Source organism: Engraulis encrasicolus, chromosome 11 (genome assembly GCF_034702125.1).
Source record: "Engraulis encrasicolus isolate BLACKSEA-1 chromosome 11, IST_EnEncr_1.0, whole genome shotgun sequence".
Taxonomy (NCBI): domain Eukaryota; kingdom Metazoa; phylum Chordata; class Actinopteri; order Clupeiformes; family Engraulidae; genus Engraulis; species Engraulis encrasicolus.
Genome location: NC_085867.1, coordinates 51,962,713 through 51,990,508, shown reverse-complemented (window position 1 = coordinate 51,990,508; position 27,796 = coordinate 51,962,713). Strand labels below are relative to the sequence as shown.

At 44.1% G+C, this 27,796-nt stretch overlaps 1 protein-coding gene across 1 annotated transcript; it reads right to left on the bottom strand.

Moving 5' to 3' along the window:
* Positions 1 to 250: 250 nt before the first annotated feature.
* On the bottom strand, positions 251 to 27,583 carry kiaa1328 (KIAA1328 ortholog; the record flags this gene model as incomplete). The annotated part of the gene is made up of 10 exons (XM_063209764.1): positions 27,517 to 27,583; positions 27,022 to 27,060; positions 26,473 to 26,779; positions 23,186 to 23,301; positions 12,861 to 12,985; positions 7,969 to 8,386; positions 3,858 to 3,981; positions 1,639 to 1,734; positions 542 to 654; positions 251 to 348 (listed from the first exon to the last, which is right to left on the bottom strand). Coding segments are annotated over exons 1-10 (1,491 nt in total), but the record flags the coding sequence as incomplete, so codon positions are not given.
* Between the last annotated feature and the right edge of the window lie 213 nt (positions 27,584 to 27,796).

Genomic DNA, 27,796 nt, shown 5'->3' with positions numbered 1-27,796 from the left:
TTGTGGAGATTTGGTTTACAAACAAAACCACCTGCTATGTTCTCCTATGGAGCAGCAAGAAATGGTCTTTTGTCGTTGTGCCGTCATAACCATTCCTTCTGGCTGTGGCGGACAAGTGGAAAAAAAACAATGGTGAGAGAATGGAGAGCGAGCAGGAGATGGCAGGCAGAGAGGCAGGAGAGGAGGTGTCAAGAGTGACTCACCTGTCGCGATGGGGCACGTGCGGGGTGTGGGGGAGGCAGGAGGGCAGGGAGGAAGGGAAGGGAGGAGGAGGAGGGGGCGAGAGGGGGGTGCTCAGAGGGACGGCGGGAGAGGTGGCCATGTCCTTTTTGGTCAGGGGTGGGCTCTCTGATGACGAAGATGAGGACACAGGGGGCAAGAGAGATGACGTACAGTGCAGACTAGTGCTGGACTATAAAAACAGGCACATTTGAAAATAACCACAGACCAGTCCAACTGTAATTGAACTGACTAAACTCTGAGAACAGGTGCATTGTAAACGAACATGCTTTTCTTGAACCGCATGATGGGTAAAACCTACCTTGCGAAGGTGTGCGTTTAGGAGGTCCAAGGTTCGGGTCATGACATGAAGGAACATCACAGCCTGGAACTGCATCTGCCCCAGTTAGATGGGCCGCATCCCCTCTGTCATTACTTGCACATGCACACGCACACACACACAATCAGCATCTCAGTAAAGGTACGGAATTGGCATGTTATTGTAATGTTACCTATGTCTATCTTATCTATGCCTTCAGATGTGATCATAGGTAGCCATAGGCAGCATTTCTGGACACATCTTGTTTGCGTTGCCTTTGGATGCCCCTAATCAACTGTGCCCAGCCACGTAGGGTCTTGTATGGTCGTGTATTGTCAGTTTATATTCAGGATTTAACAGGTTTCACACATTTTATAGTTTTGACAACGCAAAAGTACACTTTTGATTTTGTGAAGCGAGTGATGTAGTAAAGAAATAGGCTCTGCTGGTTTAGTTGCAGTGAAGCAGTTCCAGATAAAACAAAGAATATAATTTATCTGTCTTTTCAACCTTGAGAATATATTTTGAAATGGATTCATCCTTTGAAATAAAACATCTGGCATTATTCCCTACAAGTTCATATCTGCAGAGGAAAAATTAAGTCAATGGTGCACAGAGTCACCAAGTGAGTATATTTTTCAACTGAATAAAATTGATTTGACTCACAGTGAATATTGTGAGTTGTGACCCAGTGACACTAAAAGCTGAACAATAACATAATTATTACATATTAAGACCAAACAACACAGAATGTATAAGTGATGATTATCACTATCGTGAATGCTATATGTACGGGTATGAGGTCAGGGGAAATCATTCAGTTAAAAATATAGGCATGCAGTGTGATTATACATTTCATTCATAAATTTCATTGGTTAACATGCAACTTATAAATGTCCAACTGTATGAACTGCAAGATGTGTTTCAAAACTAAAATCCTTCAAAATAAACTTCAAATGTATACCAATGCAGATGTGTAACAATGTGCGACAGCCCCAAAGGAGATGAACATTTCCATGACGGTAAAACGTGGAGAGCTTTTTGGCTGGAGCTTTTTGTCCCGGATGAAGCTTTTCGACAGCACTTTGTAGAGAGCTCACCTGTGGCCCTGGTAGCCATTGACTTGAGGCGGCTGGTTCAGCAGGCTACCATTCGAATGGGTCTTCTCCTGCCCAGCTGTGTCTATCTGCTGAAGCCTAACAAGAGAGAAGGAGACAGACAGTCAACAGAAGGGACAGAGAAAGTCAGAGTCAGAGTGTGTGTGAGGGGGGAGAGAGTGAGTGAGAGTGAGTGAGTGAGTGAGTGAGTGAGTGAGTGAGTGAGTGAGTGAGTGAGTGAGTGAGTGAGTGAGTGAGTGAGTGAGTGAGTGAGTGAGTGAGTGAGAGAGAGAGAAAGAGAGAGAGAGAGAGAGAGAGAGAGAGAGAGAGAGAGAGAGAGAGAGAGAATGAGAGAGAGGGAGAGAGGGAGAGAGGGAGACAGAGAGGGAGAGAGAGAGAGAGAGAGAGAGAGAGAGAGAGAGAATGAGAGAGGGAGAGAGAGAACGCAAGACAGACAGAGAGGAGAGAGAAAGAGCGCAGGACAGAAAGAGAGGAGAGAGAAAGAGCAAGAGAGAGAAAGCAAGAGAGAGAGAGCAAAAGAGAGAGAGAGCGGGGAGAAAGGGAGCAAGACAGAGAAAGCAAGACACAGAGAGAGACAGCGAAAGGCAGAGAGACAGGCAGAGCAAAAGGCATTGAGAGCGAGTCAGGTTGGGAGGAGTGTCTGGTTAAATGTGTGGAAAAGACCCCATGCTGCTTCTTGTTCCAGTTGGGGGTGCAAATTGAGGGGTCTCTCTACCTCTCTATCCTGTACAAGCAGCTGTGCAGCATGACATGTGGCAGAGCATTTTTGTGTTCTGTTACACGCTGTACTGAAGACAAAATGTGCACGTGTATCTGCTGATATGTTGTCGATGTTATTGTGCCGCTACATGTGCATGTGTGTGTGCGTGTGTGTGTGTGTGTGTGTGTGTGTGTGTGTGTGTGTGTGTGTGTGTGTGTGTGTGTGTGTGTGTGTGTGTGTGTGTGTGTGTGTGTGTGTGTGTGTGCGTGTGTGCACGTACGTGTGCGTGAGTGCGTGTAGCATGTCACTCTGCCACAAGTCCTGCTAATTAAGCATATCTGCCTAAGCTACTGGCTCTGGTCTCTATGTACGTTTCAAAATGAATCTGCATGTGAGCGTGTGTGTAAAAGCCAAAGAAAAGGCTTTACCCAGGTGTGCTTCTGTGGGTGAAAATGGGTGGTCTACATCATGTCTTTTAGCTGACACTGTGTGCAAAGCTGATCCATGGATCACATCTGTGTTTGCAAATGTGTGTATTAGAAAGAAGGTGTGTGTGTCTATGTGTGCATGTGTGCATTTATCCAAGCAATATTTTGTGCGGACTGGCGTGTTCTGTGTGTGTATTTATTTATGTGGGCCCACGTGTGTGTGTGCATGTGTGAACAAATGTATGTATTGTGTACATCTTTGTGTAAGTATTTATTTCTGTGGGCAAAGGAGTGTGTGTATGAATGTGTGCGTGTATGTGTGTGTACATGTATGTGTGTGTGTGTGTGCGCGTGTATGTGTGTGTGTGTGTGTGTGTGTGTTGTGCATGCCAGTCAGTGAGCGTTCCGTCTGCTGCGTCTGCTGCAGCTGCTGGTTGAGTCTGTCCTGTACTCCTGCAGCTGTGTGTGTGTGTGTGTGTGTGTGTGTGTGTGTGTGTGTGTGTGTGTGTGTGTGTGTGTGTGTGTGTGTGTGTGTGTGTGTGTGTGTGTGTGTGTGTGTGTGTGTGTGTGTGTGTACCTTTCCTCCTGCATGGCCAGTCTGTGCTGCAGCTGTGTGTGTGTGTGTGTGTGTGTGTGTGTGTGTGTGTGTGTGTGTGTGTGTGTGTGTGTGTGTGTGTGTCTGTGTCTGTGTCTGTGTGTGTGTGTGTGTGTGTGTGTGTCTGTGTGTCTGTGTGTGTGTGTGTGTGTGTGTGTGTGTATGCGTGTACCTCTCCTCCTGCATGGCCAGTCTGTGCTGCAGGTGTGTGTGTGTGTGTGTGTGTGTGTGTGTGTGTGTGTGTGTGTGTGTGTGTGTGTGTGTGTGTGTGTGTGTGTGTGTGTGTGTGTGTGTGTGTACCTCTCCTCCTGCATGGCCAGTCTGTGCTGCAGGTGTGTGTGTGTGTGTGTGTGTGTGTGTGTGTGTGTGTGTGTGTGTGTGTGTGTGCGTGCGTGTACCTCTCCTCCTGCATGGCCAGTCTGTGCTGCAGGTGTGTGTGTGTGTGTGTGTGTGTGTGTGTGTGTGTGTGTGTGTGTACCTCTCCTCCTGCATGGCCAGTCTGTGCTGCAGCCGCTCTCTCTCCTGCTCCAGCTGCCGCTTCTGCTCCACCAGGCGCCGCCGACGCTCCTCCCAGTCAGCAGGGCGCGCCAAACACATACCCACTGAAGAGCACAAAGAGAACGCAGAATTACTACCTGCACATAACTGTTCCTGCCCCATTTCCACCCTCGAGGTATGACCACAGAGGGTCCAACGGGTACAGAAGTTAGAAATAAGGAAGCACTAATGCAGTACTTCGGAACACCCTAGAAGGCTTTCAACAAGGGGGTGAACAATGCCGTATCCTACATCCAGCCATATTTGCAATAGGCAAACGATGGTTACTTCACTAACCTGGAAGTCCGCGGCAGTTCGACAACTTTATGTTCTTTGGTCATTAGTGCAATCGGGGCGTCACCCAAAGGTTATGTAAATGACGGTGCTGTAGTGCGTCCAAAATGTGCTTACTATTGGCTAGTTTTCAGCATAGAAGCTACTGGTCGGTACGGCGAGTAATAGCTGCTGGTAGTGTAGTAATCGGATGGAGCCCCCCCCCCCCCCCCACTCTGTTCTCATGTGAGGACGCTGTGATTTTGGAGTGCAGAATGGATGGAGTGAATGCGCCCTTTTCTCAGGATACCCACTGCTGAGTTTTTAGAGCTAATAATTCTATTGTTTATTAACAACTTTGCTAACATTAGCCACAATCTGTATGTAGACCTGTCATTACTGTGATTGAAGAAGTGGAAAACATTAAACATCAAGCATGTCGGTTGCTGGCTTAGAGATGATGATTTAAAAAATAGCTTCATGTTGCTAATTGAGTTTGAGCAGGCATTACAAACACATCTATAGAAAACAGTCCAGACTAGAAAAGGGCACGTTGTATCTCAAAGGCAAAAATGGGACAAGAACAGTTATGTGCAAACAGCCTAGACATGATTAGCCTGATTATCATCGACTTTCAAATCTCTTCGAGACTTGGTCTGACCAAGAGCACAGGGGTGATAGTGAAAAAAAATCCTGAGCCTGAACTTTTTTCCTGGTCGGGGAGGGGGGGCCGGGGGACGACGGGACATACTGCATATGAGACGTAATGTAGGCCTTATTATTATTCAAACACATTATTCAAACATTTAAGATAATGTTTTCATTTTTGCATTATTTCTATAGTGTTATTCACGAAAACACAGATCATTTCCCTGTTGGTAGGTACAGCACTTGCTGAAAGAAAATGACCAACCACGTTCAATTCTAGCTGTAAAAACGAATACCAACGTATGCAGTTAGAAATGCATTCTAGGCTTGTGATGTTGCACTAAAGTTATTGAGGTGGGTATTGAACCAATGCAACATTTCAACACCAGAATGCATTTCTGAAAACATGGTGCATATTTTACCACATTGAATTAACTGAAAGCTACATATGTAGCAGCCATACCAAGACAGGTCAGTAGGAGGCAATACTACTCCAAAGTACAGTAACTACACTCTGTCCAAAATAGAGGAGGTGATTACCAATTAATTGAGCAATACTTTTAAATGACATGACATTTGCTGCAAGCTGATAAGTTTCATTTTCATTGGGACATTGCTCATATAACTTGTATAGGCTACTGGACATACGTTTAGATAGCCTACTCGTGGCCCCATGGTCTACCTATAATAACCCCTGCCTTTCCGTTGTAGGGAAACGCCCTTTAATTACCGGTACATGATATTTAGGGCACAAGCGCATGATTGGCTACATGCAGGCCCACGTTCACATCGCATATTTCGACTCCACGGATGACAGAACCAGTGGTTATTACGGACAGGACAGTATATATAGCCTGTGTGACTACTGCGCGACTTTCGCATTGGGTTGTAGTCAATTAAAATACATGAAAATCACTCGCGTGTACACACGCCCATTACAATGTACGAGTTAAAAAGATAACAGAAAGCAACAAAAACAAAGTCAGGACCGAATTAAGCTACATGAAAATAGCACAGGGCGTGAAGATAAGATGAACATTCACTGCATGTCTAGGTGACACCGTGGTGGCCACATGAACGCAAGCCAAGTATTTGAAGTTCATGAGAGTCCGATATTGATAATTGCACCCTGCCCGAGAGTAGGGATTACGTAGCCCAGAGCGTGCAGACAATACAACCTGTGCATCGTGCGTGGAATAACTGGATTCGATTACGCAGAAGGGCTACGACAGGGAGCGCGCGAGAGAGAAAGGCTGTGTGAACCTGTGCGAGGCTGTTTGGGGGTTTTCACAGAGCGCGTTGGTTTAGTCAGCATAACTAATATAAACATCTCCCTGAAATCAGTTTGACACGTGGTTTGTCAGGAATGACGCAAAACACCACCCTCCAATCAACAGTAGACAAAAATCCACGAACTCAGCTCACACTAGCCTACAAGGGGTGTAGGCTAACTAGGCTTGCCAAACATTAGCGATCCAAGCATTCAATTGTCATTTGGACATGTCGCAATGGTAGCAGCTATTCCAATGCAGACCACATTTACGCACTACACCTAGAAAAAAAGTATCATGACGGGCATAGCATAGCCTACCGTTTTGAGCATACAGACTTTTTTTGAAAGAACGTCCATCTCCATCAAAGTTTGTCAACATTGCGCAGTCATTTAGCACACATAAATGAGGAAAATAGACGAACCTATTTCAAACACTCTCACTGAGCCCGTTTATGCGCATCAATAAGCCGTTTATGGTCAGGTTTTTGGAGTAACCTGCGCAAGGCAAAATCATTCGGGCCCAAGCCAACATGCCACAGTGGGCAAATTAATAACTAAATGGCCTTACCTTCAAACGTTTTCTTGATCACAGAATTTCACTAGTATTCCACTGACATCCACACGGTTCAACACACCCATCACAACTAGCAAGCCATGTGGATTTGTGCTAACAATAGTTGCTAATTTTTATCGGAATCCAAATGGTCTAGACTTGGCCTATAGTACTTTCTTCCGTTTCTTCAGTATAACGAGATGCCATTTTTGGATTTGCCTCCGTCGACAGTGAAAATATCTGAGAAGGGTAACCAGTAGGGGCCTAGAACTCTCTTTACTGTGCATACTGACAGCCAATCTACTTCTCATTTCACTAGAACTAGAAGACTGTCGCCAGTGCTGTGGTGAGTGACTCAAGAGCAAGACGTAAGTAAGTAAGATGTCGGGATGATACAATTATGGGCTGCTGCTCATTTGGGTTCCTTTCGCGTCTCTTACAACAGGCTGTTGCGCGCTCATTTATTTTCACCATACATTAATGAAGGCCTACGCGATAGTTTATTATTTTATTAATATTGGGGAAATTATTATTTTATTTTTTTCTACAGCCACGCTACGCCGGATTTCCGGCGCGGCGCCGGACTGCTATCACCCCTGAGAGCATAACAATTATCATTTCCCAAACAGCATTTCCCAAATGGCCTCCCTTGGTTTGCTAATGATTGTTTGCTTCCCAACAAAGTGTGAGGAGTTCCCGTATTTGCGGGAACTCAGAAAGTACTTGCATTGACTCCTGACCTGACTAGTAGCAACGCTGGAGCTATTGCGTCACTAGGAGGGCACATGATGCCAATAATGGAAGTACCGGTACTCATATAAAAGGCTAGATGTCACGCTCAGCTTTTGGGCATTTATTGCTAGTAGTATCGAGTAGAGGTGCACCGAAAATTCGGCCGCAGAAAATATTCCGTGGAAAATGCAAAAAAGCCAATTGAGTGGCCAAATCGGAAGCCGAATAGAAAATGAATTGAAAATGGGCATTAATCAAACTAATTTCAGTTCTACTCTAACACTTGAAGACTTCAAATACACATGTATTTTCTTTCAAAAACATGTCAAAACATTCATTGTAAACCGTAGATTTAACCAATATTTAAAAATAGTGAAAAATCTTTGATAACTTTTGACTGAATTGTAATATTCGGTTTCGGTTTTGGTATTCGGCCCAGTGAATTATTATTCGGTTTCGGCCCCAAATTTTCATTTCGGTGCACCTCTAGTACCTTGTATTCAAAGCGACATCTAATACAATGACGAAGTACTGAGGTACTGTTCCACAGACAGCACCATTTTGCAAACACACCTGTCCCTCCTGCATCTCCTCCTCCTCCTCTTCCCCACTGCTCGCCTCCCTCCTTCGCCCCGCTGACCCCTCCCAGCCCCTGGGACTCAGCGGTGGCCGCCACAGGTCCCAGGTCAGCCTGCAGGGCAGAGCGCTGGTGCTCTCTCCTGGGTCGAGGAGCAGATCTCGAGCGCTTGGGGTCGCTGACAGACGAGCCCGCGGTGGATGGTGGGACCGTGGTGGGGGTGGGGGTGGGGGTCGGGGTTGTCGAGGAGGCAGGGCCATAATTGGTAACTGAGGCTGTTGCTGTGGCTGTGGAGGTGGTCCTGTTCACAGGTGGGTCTCTAGGCGAGGGCAGGTCCAGGTAGGAGCCGTTGAGTGGGGCTGCGGAGGACTTTGCCGAGCGAGACCGGCGAGATGACCTCTCACTTCTGGAGGACTAGAGGAACACAGACAAATGCATGGTAGAGAAGAAGGGGGAGGAGGGAAAGCAAGAAAGAATGTGTGAGAGAGAACGAGAGAACAAGAGGCAAAGAGAGAGAACGAGAGAGAGACAGACAGACAGAGAGAGAGAGTGAGAGAGTGAGAGAGTGAGAGAGAGAGAGGCAGAGAGAGAGAGAGAGAGAGAGAGAGACAGACAGAATACATTAACTGCAACACCTAGTCATTCCACACCCGCACCCGCACACATACATCTCACAAACATGCACCCAATTTGGCAAACCTGCTGAAAGATTTACAGGTTTTCTGTTTAGAGAACAACATGCTTATATGTAAATGTATGTACACCTCAGTGTGCAATATTTTGTTCAACTTGTCTCCTGTAGTTTCTGTTATGCGACGGCTAGGGGTGGTACGGTTAAAAAAAGTCACGATTCGGTCCATATCACGGTTTCAAGGTCACATTTTTTTTTTTTTTTTAAATAAAATGTATTATGCACTGGAAATGTATAAAATAACAATTAGAATGAAAATGTAAGCTTATCATGGGTATGTTGAATTTGACTTCATTTAACCAACAAGGTGAAGTTACTGAAAGAGGAAAGATATCAATGATTTTAACATGCTTCCATTTATTTCACAAAAAAGGAGAACTAAGTCCTAACTTTTAAGTTGACAAATATTCAAATATTACATACTATAACACATTTGACGTGTAAAAATAAAACAGCTACACTCCTGTGGGCAATGGGACCATTAGGTCAGTGCAGTATGACTATTTTGGTCAATGACACACTGAGAACGAATTGGACTTTTATTTTGATACCGCTTTCTGCGAGTTTTGCGCTTAGGATGAAGTTGCTTCCTATCATGAAACTGCCGGCCGTGAGAAGCGTAGAAGTAAAATCAGAAGTCAAATTCAATTTCAGGTGAACAAGTGATAGGGTTAAGTTATGTTAAAATGTGAAAGTTAAGGTAACAAATCATTTTAAAAGATCGTTTTTTTAGAAGTGTATTCACAAGAATGTTTCACAAAACTCCTGTGAATCTGAGCCTGTTAAAACAGTCATTTTATTTTGGTTATAGTGTTAAACATCAATGTTAACTAGGCAACATTGCAAAGCCCCCCTCATTCCATCAGAGTTTAGCTGGCTACATGTAATTATGCCTACAGTTGATTGCAGTTAAGGACAGCGCAGTGAATCTGATGGATATGTTCATATCTCGCATTATGCCGTCCGGAATCCCCATCCAATGTCACGTGGATATAACCTACACTACTGTAACGTAAGTCTACTTTGCTCTGCTAATCTGTCATTTTTTGTAAATTCATGTTCATTTAATTTAAATTGGCTGGGGGCAGTCACTTGCGCTAACGTGGAGAGAGAGAGGGGAAAGAGGGAGACGCGCTGACCGACCTGCGCTTGCTTGTAGGCTACTGTAGCCTACTCAGCTGGTGCATGCTGTTACATTATGCCTTTCAGTTGGCTGATAGAAATCAGTCTTTCCACACTCAATATCCTACGTAGTCTTTGTGTTTTATGCTTGTAAAAGTAGTAGGATTTTAATTGCGTCGTCCGCCGGTGGTCACTCTCTCTTTTTTTTTTTTTTGGAAACCGTGGGCACCGTGCGGTTGCGCACTACCCCGTTCCGTGACATGCAAACCGTACGGTTTCGGTTTGCGACGCAAACCGTACCATGCCTAGCGACGGCAATGTAACATGATTTGTCACGTCAATAAAACAAACTGAAGTGTATTGAGAGAGAGGAAGAGCGAAAGGGAGGAAGAAAGCGAGTGAGAGAGCCAAAGACCCATTCTTCCATATTTACATTTTTTTCACACCATTAAAAGCACAAAAAATAGACTACCTGTCCTATGAGACAATGTGACAGTTGAAAAGGAGAAGGAAGGAAAAGAGCGGGCAGTAGACACAGAAGAGAAAGAGAAAATGCAAGCTGGCTTTGCTCAGGAGAACACACATGTGGGATGTGAGTGAGTCAGGAGAAAAGAGTAGTAGTGAAAAAGAAAAAGGAGAGAACAGAGGGGAGAGGAGCAGAGGGATGACGACGAGAAGAGAGAAACGGGAAAGAAAGACGAGACAAATACACAGAGGACAGAGAAGGAGAACAGATTCTTAAGCACGCAACTGATCTTCACCTCACAAGCCTCACGAATGATTCATCCATCCACACACACGCACACGCACACACACAAAATCCTAAACAGACAGTAGGCAGGGTCTCTGGGCGGTCACGTTAGGCAAGCAGAGCAAGCAGACACACACACACACACACACACACACACACACAAGGGAGCCGCCACCTTCGTCATGACAACGCAGGCAATGACTAATTCAAGAGGGGGCCAAGGGTCGGCCAAGCGCACATTAGTCAAACTCAAGGATCCCACGAGGACAAGACGCTCACTACTGCTCTCCCTCACTCTCCCCATCCCTCTCTACACCTCTCCTTCCATCTCTCTCTCCCTCTGTCTCACTCTCTTTCTTTCTTTCTTTCCATCTCTATATCTCTCTCTATGTTCTGGTCTCGGCACAGAGGTTGCACGGCTTTTTGCCAGAGCAAAACGGCTGGATAATGAGTGCGAGAGAGAGAGAGCATCTATAGCTCTGGCCGACGGCTGTGCCCGGACCACCCCAAGGCATCGTTTGGTGGAGAGGGGTAGTCACCATTAATAGGTCAGCCAAGGATTGGGAAGTGAGGCAATGTGTGTGGGGGTGGGATGGTGGGCTGTGTACAGTAATGGGGAGGGGGTTGGTAATGGTACAGTATTGGTTGCTTTACTCAGTGGAGTCTTCCACAGCAGCAAGAGCCTTTTTTCAGTAAACCATTGCAATAAAATACCAGTGGAGGGTTTTCTCCTTTGTACACATTGCTGTACTCAAAACAGTGCTCTAACAGAAAAAAGTCCCTAGGTCGCAAAATATCAGTAAGGGCACTGGTCATTAAGGCAGTGTTAAGTGTTGATTGTGCAGATTGGAGGTTTTTTACCTCTAGGATGGACAAAAACTGGACCACTTTTGAAATGATTTGGGGCCCAATTAAAACAAAACGAATGAAAGCTCATTGCGTTTTCTTCCCAGTGACATCGCTGTGCATTCCTCCAGTGGATGGGTCATTTATCAGGTGCAAAATCATGCACATTCATAGGTGTAAACAAACTGTTAAAATTGTGAACGTATGGAATGACAATTAGTCTTGTGTAACTGATCAGTGGTGCAACAAAATACTAATTTTAGTTTCTGTTGGCATGATCACCGATTCACGCCTACAGAGACATGCAGCAAGATATTCAAGGTGGACCATAACATCCCTGATGGACTTTGAAACAACTAAATTAACCTTAACTGATCAACGTTTAATATGTAGTGTATACGTGCACTTCTAAAATTGCTTAAGACCTAAACCATGGAACATGGTACGACAACAAGGATTAAGGATATCAAACTGTGTTGTAGTACAAAGTTACAGAAAAAGAAAGCACAGGCATCTACAAGTGTGATGGACTATGGACTGTGCGATGGACTGTGGGATTCCACCATACTGTACATACATAAATTGCTATTCCCTCTCGCGCCCTCCATTCCTCCTCCTCCTCCTCCTCCTCCTCCTCCTTCATCCTCCTCTCTGTCCCCTCTGCCCGCCTCAGTACCATGGGGAATAGAGCTTTCAGTTGCTCTGCTCCCCAGCTCTGGAATGCACTTCCCCCTGACATCAGAAATATTGACTCAGTACCCCAGTTCAAATGCAGAATAAACAAAAAACTAATTTGTTTCAGTTAGCCCATTCTTCATGACTTTTTAAATCTGCTTTGTTATTATTTTTGTTCAGGATCTCTGTTTTTATGTGTCTAGTTTCATTATTGCTTCTCTCTGCACAGTGTCCTTGAGTGTTTTGAAAGGTGCTTTTAAATTAAATGTATTATTATTATTATTATTATTATTATTATACAGTGCTAGAAGACATATAGTAGAGAGGGGCAGGGCTGGGTTACCTTGGTGTGGGAGTGTGAGTGGTAGAGCTGTGCGATGGGTATTTGTATGCCGCCACCACCACCATACTGTGTATGTACACACAGTGCATAAAGACATACAGAGAATAGCAGAGACCGCAATTTAGGTTACCTTGGTGCGTGAGTGGGCAGCCTCTTGGAGATGTGCAATGGTCATTGGAATGCCACCGTACATGCAGCCATGAAGACATAGAGTACAGAGAGTGTATGGTACTTACTTTTGTATGGTAGCATCCTAATGTCCATCGCAAAGTACATATGAAGACATAAGCGAGTAGCAGAGACAGACTGCCATTTGGGTAACCTTGTTGTGGGAGTAGGCCTGGTAGAACGGTGCGACGGACATTTGGATGCCACCGTAGGTACTGAACGGTACATATGAAGCCATACAGTACAGAGAATAGCAGAGGCAAAGGCAGAGGCAGAGTGCTACGTGGGTTACCTTGGTGGTGGAGTGGGCCTGGTGGAGCTGTGCGATGGACTGGTTGAGCTTGTCCTGCTGCTGGGTGAGGTACTGCTGGTAGAGGCAGAGCAGCTCCTGGCACTCCCTGTACTGCTGCTGCAGGCCTTCGCAACAACACCCACGGTCAAGGGGTCAACAACACATCATGCAGCCACACACACACACACTAAAGCATGCACACAACATGTGCACAAGCACACACACACACACACACACACACACACACACACACACACACACACACACACACACACACACACACACACACACACACACACACACACACACACACACACACACACACACACACAATACAGTTTAACGCAGAGTACACACAAACACAGTCACTCAGTACACACACACTTACAGAACACCCTCTGGTCATACACAAACCTTGAAAGACATACTGCCTCACACACACACACAAACACACACACACAAACACACAAACACACACACACACACACACACACATCATATAAAGTACACATACACAACACATACAAAGTCCACAGCAATAATAAAAAAAGAAAGAAAAAGAAAAAGAAATTCTAGGACAGAGACGGGCCCTACAATTCTACAGTTTATGCCTCAAGGTTGTACACCGAATGAAACACTAAAAGATAAAAAAGCTACCCATTCTTCACTCAAAAGTACACACAAGGCACATGCACACCAACACACATTGGAGCACTACACACACAAACACACAAACACTCACCACCTGACTAACCCCTCTTACTCACTCTTGCTCTGAGGTATCAGCCTCTACCGAGAAAACACAGAATAGCCCAGTGGCTTCAGGTAATAATTAGAACAACCCACATACACACACACACACACATCTGCAGTTCAAACTAGGGCTAGAGACAGCAGCGGCGAACATAAACACACACACACACACAACTATAAGAGACAAGAGCTCCCATTCTTACTCACTTTCTCACACACACACACACACACACACACACACACAATAGAGGAATAAAGCAGACAGGGAGGGGGCAAACAGGTTAGTTGTCCCAGGCTCAGGGAGAGAGGGGGCCAGAATTGTCTCCTCATTCCTTTGTAAGTATTGGGTTAGGGGGCATTTCAGATCACTTTTCCCGGGCTGGCCAAAGTCTGTCAGCGGCCCTGCACGCGTGCGCACACACATGCACCATCACACACAGCTCCTCTGACACACGCACAAACAAACAGACCTCCCACACTTCTTACACACACACACAAACGCGCGCTACTGAGGAGTTCAGTGGTCTCTCTGGCTTCAATCGGCCTTCAGACGAACAAATGTACTCATAGCTCTATCGCAGGAGAGAAACCAGAAGACTCAGAAAAAAGAAAACCACATATGCAGACATATAAGTGTGATTGTAGTAGTAAAATAAGTAAATAAGTAAGTAAAATTAAAAAATTAAAAATACATTTTAAACAAAAACACACATGCGCACAAGCACACACACGCACACTTAAAAGCATGCAGACTACCCACCCACCCACGTACGCGTGATGAACTACTGAACTATCCCACACGATCACACAAATGGGAAAAAAAACGGTCATGGATGCACGCACAGGAATGCACCTGCCCTTTTAATTACTTCCTTGATTCTAAGCATGTTGCCGCAGTAAGGAAAATGTAAAACTGCATAAAATAAAAAGTTTATTTTCAGGAATCTTGCAAACATTCTCTCTCACTCTGTCTCTGTCTCTGTCTCGGTCTCTCACACACACACACACACACACACACACACACACACACACACACATCCTTTCTTGCGAGTGTTGCACACCAACGTTTCCATCTGGATGTGGCTGGGCAGGAGCAGGCAGACAGCCAGGCTGGGTGACAGGATGTTGGCACGCTTTTACTCACAAACACACACACACACACACACACACACACACACACACACACACACACACACACACACACACACACACACACACACACACACACACACACACACACACACACACACACACACACACAGGCAAATATACACACACAAACACAGCCAGGCAGCAGAGCAGAACTCGACAAAAACTGATCTGGAGCAGAACCGATAGCGAGCCTGATGGGTCCACTAATGACAGAACCCGTCTCCTTCCTTATTCCTCTCCTCCTCTGTATCTTTGAAAAGCCAAACAAACATACACACACACACACACACACACACACACACACACACACACACACACACACACACACACACACACACACACACACACACACACACACACACACACACACACACACACCAAAAAACTTTTCCCGCAGCCTGTGGCCAACTGACAAACTTGGCCAAGTGAGGTCCGGACGCATCACATCACACCCCTCACTCGTCTTTGCTGATGCAGCTTCAGCATGACAGCGGTACTGTGGGTGCACAATGGGACAGGACGATGAGGCCTTGCTGTTCCTAGATCAGTTCGCCCCCAAAACACCCCGCTGATGGCGTGGACCAGAGTGGCCCGACCGCACTGAGCCGGGATCAGCGTGACCGATGATGCCGATTAAAATGATGACTGATATGGATGGAGGGAGAATATCATGATGATGCCGGTGCAAATACCACTGGCTCATGAATACATTTCTGTTCAGCATTGCAGAGGGGGATTTCATTTCCTTTGCTGGCAAAATGTCGACAAGGTTTTCTTTAACTTTTTTAAAACTCTGTACTCACTTTTGTTTTAACCATCAAAACTGTAGCGACTGAATGAAATGGATAGTTTTTGACAGATTGACAAAGCTGAGGGTTGTGGATGGAACCAACAGTTGGTATTCAAACTAATGGTTAAGGGGGGGTGCGCAAAAAAATCGTTATGACAATGTATTGCGATTATTTTTACTATATACTGCATCAATTCATGACAATGTACCACAATACTTATTTTTACGACATTCTAATGACACAAAAAATCGATAAAAAAGTCAAATTGTTTGTGGAATGTGCCATTGATAAAAACATTTCTGTAGTGTAGGTAATATTTCACTTGTACCAGATAAATTGACTTATGAATGCTACACAGCAACTGGCAAGTAAGCTGAATTTGTACACATTTAGTGACGTAAATATCGCAATGAATCGCAATAATAATACATGAAATGCAATGCCTCATGATAGTATCACATCGTGGCATGCGTTAACCCCTTGCCAATACCCACCCCTACTCAGCAGCCATGTCATCACCATGCTAAGCCCTCCCCAACGTCTAGCACATACAGGTTCAACAAAAATCTCATTTGCAATTGGAATGCTGAAAGGGTAAAGGTCCCCTAAAAGTTTTTGTGGTTATTGGAAAGAAGAACCTAATGATTGTGATTGAAGAACAGATATTGTGTCCATTAGGACTATCTCCAATGGTGCAGTGCTAGGAAAAAGCATTTTTCAGCTGCTAGGGTTGGTCTGCTTCACTACCAACGTACTCAGTGTTGACAACTTAATTCAACATGATCAGTCCAAATCTGTGACCGGTGCCTCAAGAGGATATCTGAAGTGGATCTAATAGCTGCTAAAGTCATTGGAAGCTTAAAAAGCCAATGGCAGTGAAAACGGGCCTACACAAAGCACGCAGAGGCACTACAGTTAATCACAGCAACTACTTTTACACTCCAATCAACCTTCATCCTACCCACCACCACCGACCTTACAGATGACTCATTCCCTCATACTCTCTCTCTCTCTCACACACACACACACACACACACACACAGACTAGGGGTGGTACGGTTCACAAAATTCACGATTCGGTTCATATCACGGTGTCAAGGTCACAGTTTTCGGTTCTCTACGGTTCTTTTTTTTTTTTTTTTAGTTCATGATAAATGGTGCACTGGGAATATTAAACAATATATATATATAACTGGAGTTATAAAGTGATGATGCGCAGGTTGAATTTGACCTTTTGCATGTGTCTGAGAACTGCTCCTTGTGCTAACCTGCGCTTGCACCTAAACTGTCGTCAGCTGATGTGCACTGTCTGAGCGTTCCAAATGTCCTCTTTCAATTTGCTAATAGAATCGGACTTATCACTAAATATCCTACATATGGTTTGTATAGGCTTATAATGTGAAAATGGTGTGATTTTAATTGTGTCATCCTCTGATTGGTCTCATACGCTAATGTTTTAATCAAAGAGACTGGATAAGATACTCCTAGAATCTCTGTTTTACATATTTTTCTGGGCAGTACATGAATTGCGGTTTGCCACGGATTGCACGGTTCGGTTCGGTATGTGTGTGAATTGTACGGTTTCGGTTTTCGGTGCGGTTTGTGCCATCCCTAACACACACACACACACACACACACACACACACACACACACACACACACACACACACACACACACACACACACACACACACACACACACACACACACACACACACACACACACACACACACACACACACACACACACACCTTTTACACCACCAGAGCCAAACTTTTTGCACAAGGCTCAAACGACTGATTCAATATAAAGCACAGGCTTTGATCTGGACCACATGTCCAAAGTGCAGGGGGTTTGATGTAGCTCTCCAGTCCTGGTGATGCAACTGCCAGGCTGTCTGGCAACTGCAGAGTCAAACACGTTGCACCATACAGCAAGCGCATGTGCTGACTAATGCCACTGCTTGTACTCCTAGTGAATACTCTGAAGTTCCAGCTAAAGGTCCAGTGTGTAATATTTTTAGTAGTTCAATGCAGTGCAACCACAAATGTCATCGTTTTCATAAATATTTACATTTCGCAGTTTTCATTATGGAATGCACACTTTCCATAAATGAAAAAGATCAAAATTTGTGAATGGTTGAATACATGTTCAAAGTAAGCTACTTTCAAAGACCAAAATAAAATGCTGGACATTTAAATGCTTAATCCCTATGTCATCATTTTGCATGAGGCATGTAGTCCAAATAAGTACCATTACCGGTATTATTGAAGTCTATTCAGCATCAGTATTGGAGCTATAAATCAGTATTGCAGCTTCAGTGAATCATATGCGTGAGGGGTCACAAACAACTAAGTGAGTCAAACCGGAATAATCTTCAACAATTAGCAGCCTGTGTTTCGAATTTACTAATGGCTCAATCCTCAATCATTATCAATCAGAGAAGGATGCTCTTCAGCCACAAGTAAACCGTTTCCATAGAGATGGAAAAAATACACTGTGCAATGCATAGAAATAAGCCAATCTTTCTGTTTTGAGTGAAATATTGCATAATAACAGCATTTATGCAAATATTATAATGGAGGAGGGGGGGCACCTAAAACCGACTTGACTTGACTTCCATGTATATTTGAAGAGAGCATGGTGGGAGGCATAATGTACAGCACCTTAGGGCGATCACACAGAACGCAGATTTTACAGTAGGAGGCGGATGTGTTCCATTGTTTGTCAATGAAAATGAGCGGATTTTACGCGTCTAATATCTGCGCAAGGCGGGTTGCGGATTCTCCGCCTGAGTTGAAAAAAGTTCAACTCAAGGCGGAAAACCCGCGACGGATTTCCAGATGTTCGATAGGAGACAGTTATCAACATTCATATCAGATTCACTATCCAACGTTAGGAGAGCAAGAAAAGAGCTCGTCTTCTATTCATTTTACATAGATGAATGGACAAAGCATTTTGTGTATGTTTTCACCACATTTAATGACACAACACCATCGATTAGACTAGCCTACGTTGCGAGTGACAGTTGAGTCGTTATGTTGCCTAGACACCGCATTCGAATGGGCAGTGGATCCGCGCTTGGTGTGGGCTCTACAGATAAATCAGCTGAACGCGCATCGCAGATTGTAGGCAGAAATCCGCGTTCTGTGTGATCGCGCCCTTACTCAGGTTTCCAAGCACACAAAATGCCTAGAAACAAAGCACATACATACACACACACACACACACACACACACACACAAAACTCTGCTGGCTGTAATGGATGTTTTGGTATTGCAAGTGCACGTACGCGTGAGCAGCACTCTGATATCAGTCTTTCTCTCCACCCCTCTCTCTCTCCCTATGCAGCGGGCCATCCCGCGTGGCTGCCACTGCACAGCACTGTGCTGTGCTGAGCCACAGCTGGCCCCCGGCCAATGGCATCTCGGCGCTCACAAGCCCCCCTGTATCAGCAAGGAAGATCGCCGCCGACATCTTCTCCTCCTCCTCCTCCTGTACACCACCTCCTCCGCCTCTCTACTTCTCCTCCTCCACTGATGCCGCTGCTACAGGCCCTCTGCCCCACTCCACCATCCCAAAAATACACAGAGAGAATGTGTGTGTGTGTGTGTGTGTGTGTGTGTGTGTGTGTGTGTGTGTGTGTGTGTGTGTGTGTGTGTGTGTGTGTGTGTGTGTGTGTGTGTGTGTGTCGGAATATCTGTCTGTCGGATATTTTAGACAGCCTCTGTCAACGTGATTCACTCCTCCTGTCAGTGCAGACAGCGATGAAAAAACGAAATCTGCGCTCAAGGTGGAACAAAAACGCCATGGAAGACACAACATTTCTGCCCGGCCCATTTTATTTACTTATTTATTTATTTACTTATCGGTATGTATTTATTTTTGCAAGTGCATGCGAGATTGTCGTGTGGTGCGTGTGGTGTTTGCATGTAGAGTAAATGGATGTAAGGATGAGCGTTTACACAGGCAGCAGCAGGCACTAAATGACTTGCAAAAGATTTGCCGTTGATTTCTTCCATTACCAATCTGATTAGATTTCATTTATTCTGGCCTCGCGGTTTGTTACTTCCAATATTAGCACATCTGAAAGCTTAACTGCCTGCACGAAAATCAGCGTGATGAGAGAGCGAGACAGAGAGCGCAAACAATTCCCTCGATTCGCTCCAAAAATAACGATTTCACTTGAGATTATGAATGTTTTAATTGAACAAAGGTCTTTCTCGAAGCTCCAAACAAGTGAAAATGGCTAAAGCCTCAAACAAAAAACATGTACAGCCCTGGAGTAGCAGGTAGACTCCAAAGGCCCAGGCCCCATCACTGATTCTGGACAGTTGGAAAAACAAAATGGTACCTTTCAAGTCTACTAGGCCTGCTCTCATCAAAGTGTTGATGGATCGAAACTCCATAAGGGGTTACAGGAAACAGAACTCATTCTAACCCTTAGAAAATGGTTTAGCCTGAGGTGGCTGGAGAGAGTGTGTGTATGTGAGAGAGGGAGAGAAAGTCTCAAGGTGTGTGTGTCTATGTGTGAGAGAGTGTGCGCGTTTGTGCGTGTGTCAAGGTGAGAGCCAGTCTGTGTGTGTGCGTGGTTGCGCGCGCATGTGTGCGTGCGCGTGTGTGCGTGCGCGTGTGTGCGTGCGCTTGATGACTACGTTTTGCTTCTGAGGCTCATTTCCACTTTTTAATAAAAATTCCCGGTTAAGACCAATTTTCTGCGCCCTCTGCCTGTAATGGAATCTACAGTTAGGAGACGTGGGCGAGAATGCCAAGGAGAGCCTTGATCAAATCCTAATTTCATTCTCAACATGAGCTCCTTAACTTCTTCCTGCGCACAGAATTTAAACAACGATTTTTCTCCCTTCTCTCTCTCGCTCACTCACTCACTCACATCTTACCCTGCTCTCTTTTCCAGACTCTTTATTCTCCCCTTCTCTCCAATATCCCTACGATAACTCTCATAGTGGAGGATAGGACGAGGCCTGATTGTTCCACAGATTAGTCCTTACAGCTCTGTTTGTCTTTGCCTTCCCCCCCATCTCCACCTTCGGTGGGCATTTAGAAGGGGTGGCGCGTCTCGATGAGGTCTTTAGGAGCGCGCTCGTCTCCGTGGGGCGCTTCTGTGCCCGCGGACTCGTTCACTCACATGCTCATTCAACCACCCGCCCGCACACGCGCCTGCCTCCGTGCCTGCCTTCCTTCCTTCCTTCCGCCACCCCCAAATCTCTTTTTAATAGAGTTTAGGACTGCGGCTCAAATGCCAAGGCCGCCAGCTTAAGTGCGTTTAATTGAGTTGTGTGTTTCTTAATTTCACGAGCTCCGCTGCCAATTGTGCAATTTGGCCGGCCAGTCATCACTCTTTTTTTTCCACCTCGGCACGCGTACAGTTTGCCACGGAGGCTTGTTCGCTGAAATAGGCCTTGCTGCCGTGTTCTCTTGACCCTGAACGAAAAAACATGAAGGGAAGGGGGGGGAAAAAAGTGTGGGTTGTGCGGAGTAGCTCTGCAAAAGTAATTGGTTGGCAAAAGAAAAGCAGCCACATCATATTACTCCATATCTTGGAATAATGAAGTGTACGAGACCATGGCCAGCTGCTGCGTGGTCATAGAGAGTTGCGCCACAGTAAAGCCGCATGCTCACGCTCAAACAAGCCCTCGAGACAGCACCTCCAAAATGACTGCAAAAAAAGAAGCCATTACTTGTCCACACCACTTTAAAAAATGAAACCACATACCAGCAAATATACTTTCAGCAACACATATCCATCCACAAACAAGCGAATTCAGAATACAACAATGATTCGCCACGGACAAAGGATCTGAAGAGTTCAATTTACCTCAAGGTGAAACAGCTATGCGTTCCAACTATACACAAAATGACTCGCACTCTGTCGAGACCTTGCAAAACCAGACGACCCTTTAAAAAGGATGACATTCCTGAGCTGTCTGAGGCATCTGGATGGAAAACACCACAACACCCCATCTGCCATAGAGGCTCCTCTCTCTTTCCCCTAAAGCTCAAGACATTTCCTGGGTAAACACTGCCACCTGCTGTTTAAGCACAGTATTATATATAATATACATTGCTGTGATTTTCATATTACATGCATCCACATCTGCTAACTGCACTCTGTGGCCCCATCTCATACTGAACAAACCCTGCTGTGCAGACTACAGATTATTAGGCTATAGTGGCTCACAACAGACAGCTGAACTAGCCAGTGACTTATCATTATAGCTCACAATTTGGTTCAGTGGCCTATACTCTGTAAACCAAGGAAAGATGTCTCCTTCCTCAGACCTACAAGCAGGCAAAGACAGAGCATTTTTGACTGGTACTGACATTTGCACCGGGGAAATAAGGATGGCTCATGGGCTCATGCTCAGCATTGCCTAGCCCAGAACAGGAAAACAGATTTAGGAGACGGGGTTGTCATACCAGATTAAGACAAAAATGCATGATGGTTGTGATCCCAATGTAACAACCAAAACTAAAATGCATCTACAAAATATATGTATCACTATTCAAATACCCTGTACTCATTCCTGTATCCCTAAATGTATTGTATTGTATCTCAGGAAGAGTGCTAAGGTGAGATTTATATTAACTAATATTACACAAGTGGTTGCTTCAGGGGACTAATAGCGTACCACTAGCTTTATTAGATCTGTCACATACATAATACTGTACATGACATAATAACTCAAGCATTTCACAGAAGAAGGCTCAGCATGGCGACTGCTCTAGTTCTTAAGCCTAAGTAGTACTTAAGTATGAGGCACCCCCTCGGCAATATAACACCTCACTGATAGTTTATACATGCAATAATTTTATAGGCCTAGACACAATACTTTTTCCCGCGCATGCAAATAAAATTTGTGCTCAAAGTGCATGTGTGAGTTAAAATAGTGTATGTTTAAAATTTCTGTGATGATGTAAGACCTATTTCTGATGCATTGCCAAATGGGCACCTCATACTTAAGTTAAGTAAGGAGTTTTTGGGAAACGCAGCCCTGGTCATTGCATGAAGTTACCGTTTGAACCTTGCGTACAAGTCTATGGCTTGAACGCCAACTGTTGGTTCCACAGCTTTGGCAGCTCGGTGCCCAACTGCGGCATAGTTGCGGTATAGGTGACTTCCTTTTTAAAATTTGCATGGGCCTTTTGTGCCTTTATTAGACAGGACAGTGAAGAGCAAAATAAAAACAAGTGGGAGTGAGAGATGGGAAATGACCCAAGCCAGCCTCGAACATGGGTCCCCTTAGGCATATATGAACGAGTGCACCAGCTCGCTGCACCACAGCACCCTCACAGGCGACTTTTTAATGCCATGTGAGGCATAAATATGTGTATTTGTGTTTTGCACTAGTAAGTGTGTATGTAAGAGTGAATGTCTGCGTGTTTTAGTGTCTCCTGCAGATGCAACACAGCAGGTGAACAAATAAACATCATAAAATAATAATGAAAATGTACTGCTGGGACAGGATTTGCTACTACTACTCTCCAGTAAAATTTGAATTTAAAGAGCCAATAATCAAACTCATCTAACTCCTCCGGTACAGAGAGATAATGCAGTTATCCTGAACTTAGGACATCAGATTGATTGTGTTGTCTTTGCAAAAGGATACTTTCTCTCTCTTGAGAAATGAGCTGGTTCTGTTGCTCCAGTTGCAGAATTTTCTTCTCAAATGTCTCCTGCTCATCTCTCAACTTCTGCACAGACTCTTCCTTCTCCTCACTTACTCTGAGGAGAGAAAAAAAACACACACACACACACACACACACACACACACACACACACACACACACACACACTTTAAATGGGTTGTTGACGTGATGCCTTGTTTTTTCGTAACATTGGTTAAAAACCTACAAATGTATTTTTCCTTTAAAAAAACAAATGTCAATGAAAGAAGATGTGGTACATTATGTTTCATATTAGTCTTAGATGAGAAAAGACATTTTTGTTAAGATTTATGTAAAGGTTTATGTGTCAAATATCCTGCGGTGTGACTGTAACATTAAAGGTATACTGTGCAGGAAATGGTCGAAAAAGGTACTGCAACTATGCTGCTCATTGAAACTGGGTTGGCTATCACCAAATTTGATATTTACATGAAAGTTTACTAAGTAATAAACAAATATTTTCTAGTATGGTCCAAGTAGAGTCATTTTTGCAGCTAAAAATTGCTATTTTAAGAAATTCAAAATGGCGGACCATGGAGAAGATACCCCTTTTCATGTATGAAAAGTGCAATTTTCCAGTCATAATGAATACTTAGAATTTGATGGTGGTGTTAAGTATTCATGACAAAGGTAACATTAGTGAATGGGCAGCATCAATTCTGGAAATAAACAACTAAAAATCTCACACAGTGTCCCTTTAATGAAACCTGGAATATATATGTATAAATAAACCAACAATATTTTGAATAATGTATGAAGCATTTGGCATGATTGCATAAATATTAACTTCATATTAAGATATGTGAATGTGAAAAAAACTCAAGACAGTAATATTAACTACAAGTTCAATGTCGTAACACAAATTGCGTCCTGTTGGGTGACATGTATGTCAATGATTGTGAATGGGCAGCTGCAAGGCCAACTACAGGGGTCTTAAAGACTGGCTCCTAACCAGTCAGTACCTCAATTGTTGGAGAGTGCTGTGGAAGTTTAAGGTGATTATTAACCTCTTAATATGTCTTCATATTGCAATGTTTCTGTCACGCAATGCTTAGGTTCATTTTATGGTGCCCTGTGGTGTGACTGCTCTTATTGAAGGAAAAAACTTTTTTATAAATGAAAACACATATTAAGATTAAACACAATATCATTATCAAGTTAGCATGAGCTCAGATGTCAGTCATGTATACAAAAGGATTAAAATGGCCATAATAAAGTGAATTTCCTGTGGTGTGACTTCATTTTCCTGCGGTGTGACATGCCTATGCAATGTGTTGATGCAGGACACATTTTCCCAAAAATGGCAAAAAATAAGGCAAAATACCACGGACCGCTAAGAGCTTTATCTTTTTCTATTTTTTTTTTTCATTTTTTTTCTATCATTTTTTCAGGAATTCCACTTTTTTTTGCGTTACGCCCTTAAACGACAACCACCCAGATACATTAATTAATCTATGCTCTGCGACTACCTGTCCTCCACTGATGTTCTCAAGCGGTTTCAGCACACCACATTGACTTAAATTGTTGATTTCCACTGTGGTTCTCTGATAGTAGTTGAAAAGTATTGCTTTCTACATGTGTGTGAAGCTGTTGCCATCACTAGGTGTGTGTGTGTGTGTGTGTGTGTGTGTGTGTGTGTGTGTGTGTGTGTGTGTGTGTGTGTGTGTGTGTGTGTGTTCTGACAGTCACCAGGGTTCCCACACTTTTTCAAAAATCATTTTCCAGGATATTTCCAGGACATTTCCAGGACTATTTTTGGATAATTCAGGACGGATATTTCATCCGTCGGACCCACAATTTGGACATACACAGCGACACACAATTCATTTTAGAGACAATGTGACTTTAAGGTTGAAATGAGTAATGAATGAGTACAGTGTGTTAAGGAAGAGGGTACGTCCAAAGACGTCATAAGAGCATAGTATGGCATGGCCGCAAGGAGAGTCACTTTCTTCTTCTGCAGTTAGTACTAAGGAGACTAGTGATAGGAGGGATTACATTAAACACTGACAACTGGATCTCCTCTCTTGACCAATTTTGCGAAGTTACAGAGTTCAGATTTTATCCATTATGGCGTTGCACCCACTGACCATGAGCACAGTGTCTTTAAGCAATGTCCTCGGACTACACCTAACCCAATACTTTTTCCATTGAGTGATACTTAAGGGAAATTTTCCATTGAGTGATTCTTATCCGTTGTTTGCTTAGTACTGGCGGCAAGGTAAAATGCAAATTCAGAGAAGTAGATGTGTGCACATCCCACCCGATGGGCCAGGTGCAGGACAATGAGAGTAAATCCAAGTGAAAAGAGACTTTGACTTTTTTGCTCACCAACCATTGTGGCCAGTGGTTTCTGTCTTTCTGCAAGCCAGTTTTGTTGCCAGTTTCTTTTTCTCTGGAATATTCTTGCATACAAACAATTGATGCGACTACTGTGATTTGTCACACCAAAGATCAAACTAGCTTTCAAAGTGGCTAGTGAGACTGAAAGCTATGATCTCCAAAAAAGATAGCAGTACAATTTTGTAAGGAAGTGCTAGCACAGCCTATTTGTAGGCCTATTATGACCGTAAGCAAGTTTTCGAGAGATATACTGTATAACGCCATGATATCAGCTAGCGACTTTTCAGCAAGCCAACTAGCGACTTCTAGCGACTTTTGGCAACACTGAGTCAAAGAATATGACTGTGTATAAGTGCAATCAAAGATGGCAACCTGACCAAACTCTGTGTGTGTGTGTGTGTGTGGACAATAATGTATTCAATAGGTGGATATAAATTGAATCGTCATGTCTAGACTCGGAGAAGAGTAAAAATTATACCACAAACAAAATCGGGAAAAAGTTGAAGGGAAAAAAATCCAGGACAAATATTTTTTTCCAGGACATTTGGTGAATTTCCAGGACTTTCAAGGACTTGAAAACACATCTCTAAATTTCCAGGTTTTCCAGGTTTTCCAGGACATGTGGGAACCCTGACTGTCACACCAAAGAGGCTGACCCATTGGTGTGGCAGTCAGAACTACAACTTGGTACCTCAGGAGCTTCGCATTCAAACTCAAGGGTCCACTACCCTTCACCACAAAGTGCAATTCCATATCCGTTTACAAATCCATGGGCCCTGCCGGGACAGCCCTGGAACAGCCCTTTGGAATATAGAAGGCTACCCCTCTTCTTAATTTTCACAATAAGAGCTAGCCATTGACACTCAGCTGCTGTGAACAAAGTTACCTGGCCAGCTCCTGGATAAGGTTGGCGATGCGCCTCTTGTCTTCTGGGCAGAGGTCCTTAAAAGAGGGCTTAGTCTTCAAATGACCTGTTTGTACTGCGTCCTGCTCATTGTCTGGAGGTTTGGAAGTTGTAACTGAGGTCTTGGTCTTGGCTGGGGGAGCTCTGGCAGACGGAGTCTTCTTTGCTGTCGACATTCCCGCAGCAGACTGGTTAGAGTGGGATGACTGCTGGCTTGGCCTCCTTTTGTTTCCCTTGTCATGAACCAAGCCCACTGAACCTTGTCTTGGGTCAGGTTTCCTGCTCACTCCTATCAAAACAAAAAAGCAGAATAGTATGATGATACGATATATACATATTTTTTTGCATAATTGCAAACTCCAGATGATATCAATTTCAACTGAATGAAACATAGAATGACAGTGCATGGCGACCTGTGGAATCACCTCATTTGAGAGTGACAGCCTGCTGTCACGATAGTAAATGGAAATTGTGCTACTCTAATAATGACATGATGATTAAGACCTGAACGAAATCAACTTGTCACCTCACCTGGTACGTAGACCACTGCTTGGTCGTCGTCTTCTGATGCTGTTAAAGTTAAGAACGGTAGGGCTAGTGAACATAAATCGAAGGTAGGCCGTAAGTGAAGTTTGAAGTGTGAGTACCGACCAGAAAAGTCAAGTTTTAACACCTGTGTAAACTTCAAAATAACTCTACATCGCCCAATGAAAGACAAAGTGAGACAAACTGTACTGAAACGAATTGTATACCAAGCATGGTAGTTTGATAAATAAAAAAAACTCCCTAACTTTAGCACATTGGAAATATAAAACTAGCTCATGAGCTAACATACAGTAATCAAGCCTGTCAGATTGTCTGCTAGCCAAGTTAATAATAAGCGATGTTTTTTGGACACAAACACTGGCTCGAATTATATTTTGGCCGTCTTCGGTGGACATCTGTTGAATGCAGCGCAACACTACTCGGGAAGTTTAATCAGAGCAAAAGCCACATTTTACTTGATGAAACATAGAGGAAGGATACTGTCGTTAATCCAAAAAATCCCAGAATTGTTTCGTCCCTCTGCGGCAATCGCCATGTTGAAACAACCGCCACTTCCAAACAGAAGAGATGTTCCTGTAGTTGAGTTTCTGGTGGTCCCGCCCTTGTGTTTTGTGATTCGGCGGTCCTCAACGTGGCTGTCCTGCTAAGCCTTTTGATTGGTCAAAAGTAGTTTCATTCAATGTTTTAGCCAATGCCGTCCCTAACCTAAAGATGTAGTTTGCGGAATTTATAAAACCTACAACTCCCAATAGACGCAAAT